The sequence below is a fragment of the Mucor mucedo genome, assembly GCF_025094135.1.
Source record: "Mucor mucedo strain NRRL 3635 chromosome Unknown EV154scaffold_150, whole genome shotgun sequence".
NCBI classification, from domain to species: Eukaryota; Fungi; Mucoromycota; class Mucoromycetes; order Mucorales; family Mucoraceae; genus Mucor; species Mucor mucedo.
Genome location: NW_026252434.1, coordinates 705 through 4,502, shown reverse-complemented (window position 1 = coordinate 4,502; position 3,798 = coordinate 705). Strand labels below are relative to the sequence as shown.

Genomic DNA, 3,798 nt, shown 5'->3' with positions numbered 1-3,798 from the left:
CATTCAGCAGCCCAAATTGGTATCGAGTAGACAGATAACGAACATTTTCCGTCATTTGGACTAGCCCCAAATTAAACTTGGTTAGTTATATTTCCCTGCGTAATACATTGAAAGCTTCCTAAAATGTTTGCGAGTCCTAAATGTTACTTGCAGCGATGAACGGCTATTCGTTTAATTAGTATTGTTCTACAATGTAAATGACATTTTCCGTCGGAAAAAAGTATTTCTTTATCGTATGGTTATGAAGTTGTTTTAACCCCGTGTGAACTAGCGTATTAATTATGACTCATCTTTGGACATGACAACCGAAATTACTGTTCTTAATGACACATAAAGCTAATTGTTCACCAATATTTTCACAATTAGATTCTCTTTCGGCAGGTCATTGCTATTTTTATAAGTTAAAAAAATGGTAAAAACCGAAAATAACTTGATAAATTAATCGTTACATATTAAAAATACTTTCACATGGAATATATTACGTCATCAGGTCACACGGCTTTCTTTTATTTAAAAGTCGTTAAAATCCGGAAGGTTATTTTCCTTCCTTTCTTTCCTGTCCCAACCGAGTTTTTTAAAAAAACAATGTTACAAGCTGTTACTTTCTTCTCGTAAGTATTCGATACTTTTACTCTTTCGACAAATTACCAATGAGTAATGTCGCCATTGGACTAATTTCTAAAGAAATTAAATTTTAATCCTCGTTTGTCCTTCTTTATTAGCCTTTTTCCTCGTTCTGCTTCTCTCCCCGTGAGAAAAAGAAACCACTTTTTGGTTTCTCTCTGCTCTTCGGAGCTAGAGAGAACCACTAAAAAACAAAAACTGTTTTCTCCTGCTGCTGTTGGTCGTCGTGTCCGCCTCTGTGTGGCTCGGCCACGTCGTTCTCGTGCTCGTCGTCTTCGCCCTGCGGGTGTCCGTCCTCGTCCTCCCTTGGCTCCTGCGTGCGGTCCTCTTTCTCCCTTGTTCTTTCCTGTTGCGGCTTCCCCTCGGATGAAGGAGACAGAAAAGCGAAAACGCTTTTCTGTCTCCATCTCGTCATCCGAGGTGGAACGCCCAACTAAAAAAATAAAATTTTAATTTAGTTGTTTATTTAAATTTGCCCAACCAATGTTTGATTTTTATGATAAGAACTTTATTCCAGTTAAACCGGAGATAAGAATTATGACAGAGTTTAATAGTAGTTTCAATGCATTATCGGGGTCCTTTTTTCGAATTATATACAAGAATATCTTTAATCCGCTAGTCATTTTTTTTTAATTCTATTAGGTTTTCTTCTTTTGTTTTAAATTGATTGGATTAGTTGCACCTGATGTTTCGAATGGATTACACGGATAAGATATCAGTTGCTTTTTGCTCTTCCCAACCATCTTTGCGAATGAAGTTCTTCTAGCTGCTTGATAATGAGTTTAAAATAAAAATCAATGACGTTGCAATGATCATCTCACATTTTATGCCCCCTTTATGTTTTATTCGGAATTCAATTTTGTACTCAAACTTTAATCTATATCTGTCAGCTTTTTATATGCTTTGGCATGATTCACATAAGTTATAAACAACTTTTGCCATTGCCTATTCTTTTATTTCATTTCTTGTCTTCTTTCTGTATAGATATAGATTATAAACTTCAATTCTTTGGGAGATATATTTCATACACATTTTTTGTTCTATTACCATCCTTTTTCCGAAGAAATAACTGCTTTTAATAAGCTATTCAGTCTGGGTTCAGTCTCGCTCGTGTTGTTACTACTTCTTTCTGAGGGATGACGGCATTGGCTAATCTTCCCGAAAAATCTTCAAGAACGATGAATATTGTTTCTAGACGGCTGTTTGCTTGTTTTTTTAATTGCTGACATAATATCGTTCTTTCTATTTACCATCAATTTCTGTTAGTTTGATTTTGTTTACTGATCCCTGTCGGGACTGTGTAAACATATTGAAAAAAAATATTAGAGTTGCTTAAATTTCATCGACAAGAATATTGTCTTTTCCCAATTAGACTCTTCAGCCGATTACTATATCCTGGCATAGTGTACTTCATTAGTAATAGTGGTTACTAGGTGTCTCCTTTCTCAGTATGTGTAATTGTAACAAGTTGGTGGAAGAGGACAGTTTTTGTAGGCTCTAAGTTCATCTACAGTGACGATGACGAACATCAAACTCTTGTGGTTTTATCCATATTTACCGTAGTCGAATTACGTTACACCTTGATAATCCATAATAATTGACATTATCTATGTTCAAAGTCCTGAAAAGTCTCAAAAGTCCCCACCTAATTGGAACTCAGAGCGGTAATCAATTGAATTATTTGAAAAAATTACCGTAAATAACTGCACTTATTTACGGATCAAGTCCCCAGAATGTGACCTGATAACTTGATCTAATTATTTGCATATTATTCTTTCCTAAAGTGATATGTTGTTACTCTCTTTGAAATAAACACTTTATGGGAATAGTAATGTTGACATGCCTTATGCATTTGACAATGACGACAACAGAAAAATAAAGGAATATGTTTTTTATTATATGTGACAAAAAAAAACAAAAAAAAAGCCACTCTAACATTTGGATTGGGTGAGCAATGCCGTCTGTTTCAGAATATCTTGTTAGTATTTTTTGACAGCGAGTGTAGTGAATGTCCCTTTTGTGATCTCCTTTTTTCTGCAATGTCTACAGCTGTTCTGGTAATGATATTGTTTTGGCTTGCTTGTAGTTCAATTTCGTTTATTTTTAATCGAAGTCTGTTAAAAAAGTTTTTTCTTTTTCTTACCTTCCTCATCTGGTTCCCCATCTTCTCTCCAAACCTTAATTGCATGAGCGCAACATAAACCCTCTGTCCATTCACGCCACAAATCATGGAGGGAAACAATTCCTCGACTCATACGATAACAGGGTACAACATTACTGTTAATATTGCCATAAAAAGTCTGTGATTGATCCATCGTATTACTGCCGGAAAATGAGTTGGGTCGGCTTTGTTGAGGTATGGCTGCTGTAGTGATAATTGTTCTATCCTGATTTTCCCCTGATCCTCCAGGTAGACTAATGTTCAGGCTTATACTCGCTTGGCTTGTGCCAAATCTGGTAATATAATCATTAATCTTTTCTTGAAATGCCGATTGTTTATCTAATCGTGTCGAAAGATCATGGTGCATGCATTTAATTTTGTCTTCTAAAATTGGCATGCACCGTTGCAACAAAGATTGGACAGTATCAATGTCTTCTTGGGCGACGATGAGCATGCGACTGTAGAAAAAAGTTTTTTGTGAGTACATTATATCATATTGATTATTGCGTAAATATAAACTTACTCCTTGTAGTCTGTAAACAATTCCTGCGAAAACAGACTATTTTGCCAAAGTGGGTGAGTAGGAAACTTCTCCATCATAAAAACAGCATCTTGAATGACTGTTTTTTTTAACATAAACATAAGTCCAAAGAAAGCTTTTGCTGCAACTGTTACGTCCATTTCGTCGCCGTTGTTTGGGTTTGCTTGATTTGCTGTGAATCTATCGTGCCATACGTCAAGATCAGGAAAGATCATTTTTCAAAAAGAGTCAGGTGGATCAACACTAGATCTTGGTAAATAAAGTTGACCTGATTTTGAAATGGTTAATTTTATAGAAAAAGAATGATACGTTTTTAACGAACCCTGCTGAACAGTGAATCCGGCTATCCCCCTCATTACTTCTCTTGAAAATCCAGTCCAATAAGCACCGTTTATGGTTGTATTGTTCCATTTACTTATGCGCCTGATTTGGTTTTGATTTACTCTAGCTAAGTAGGCCATTGGGGCTGCAG

General features: G+C 35.8%; 1 protein-coding gene across 1 annotated transcript; it reads right to left on the bottom strand.

The window, feature by feature from the left end:
- Window positions 1-671: 671 nt before the first annotated feature.
- Window positions 672-1,247, bottom strand: EV154DRAFT_486593 (uncharacterized protein; the record flags this gene model as incomplete). The annotated part of the gene is made up of 2 exons (XM_051598861.1): window positions 672-1,057; window positions 1,148-1,247. The coding sequence occupies 2 exons, from the start codon at window positions 1,245-1,247 to the stop codon at window positions 672-674; spliced, it is 486 nt and encodes a 161-aa protein (XP_051452299.1).
- Window positions 1,248-3,798: the final 2,551 nt, after the last annotated feature.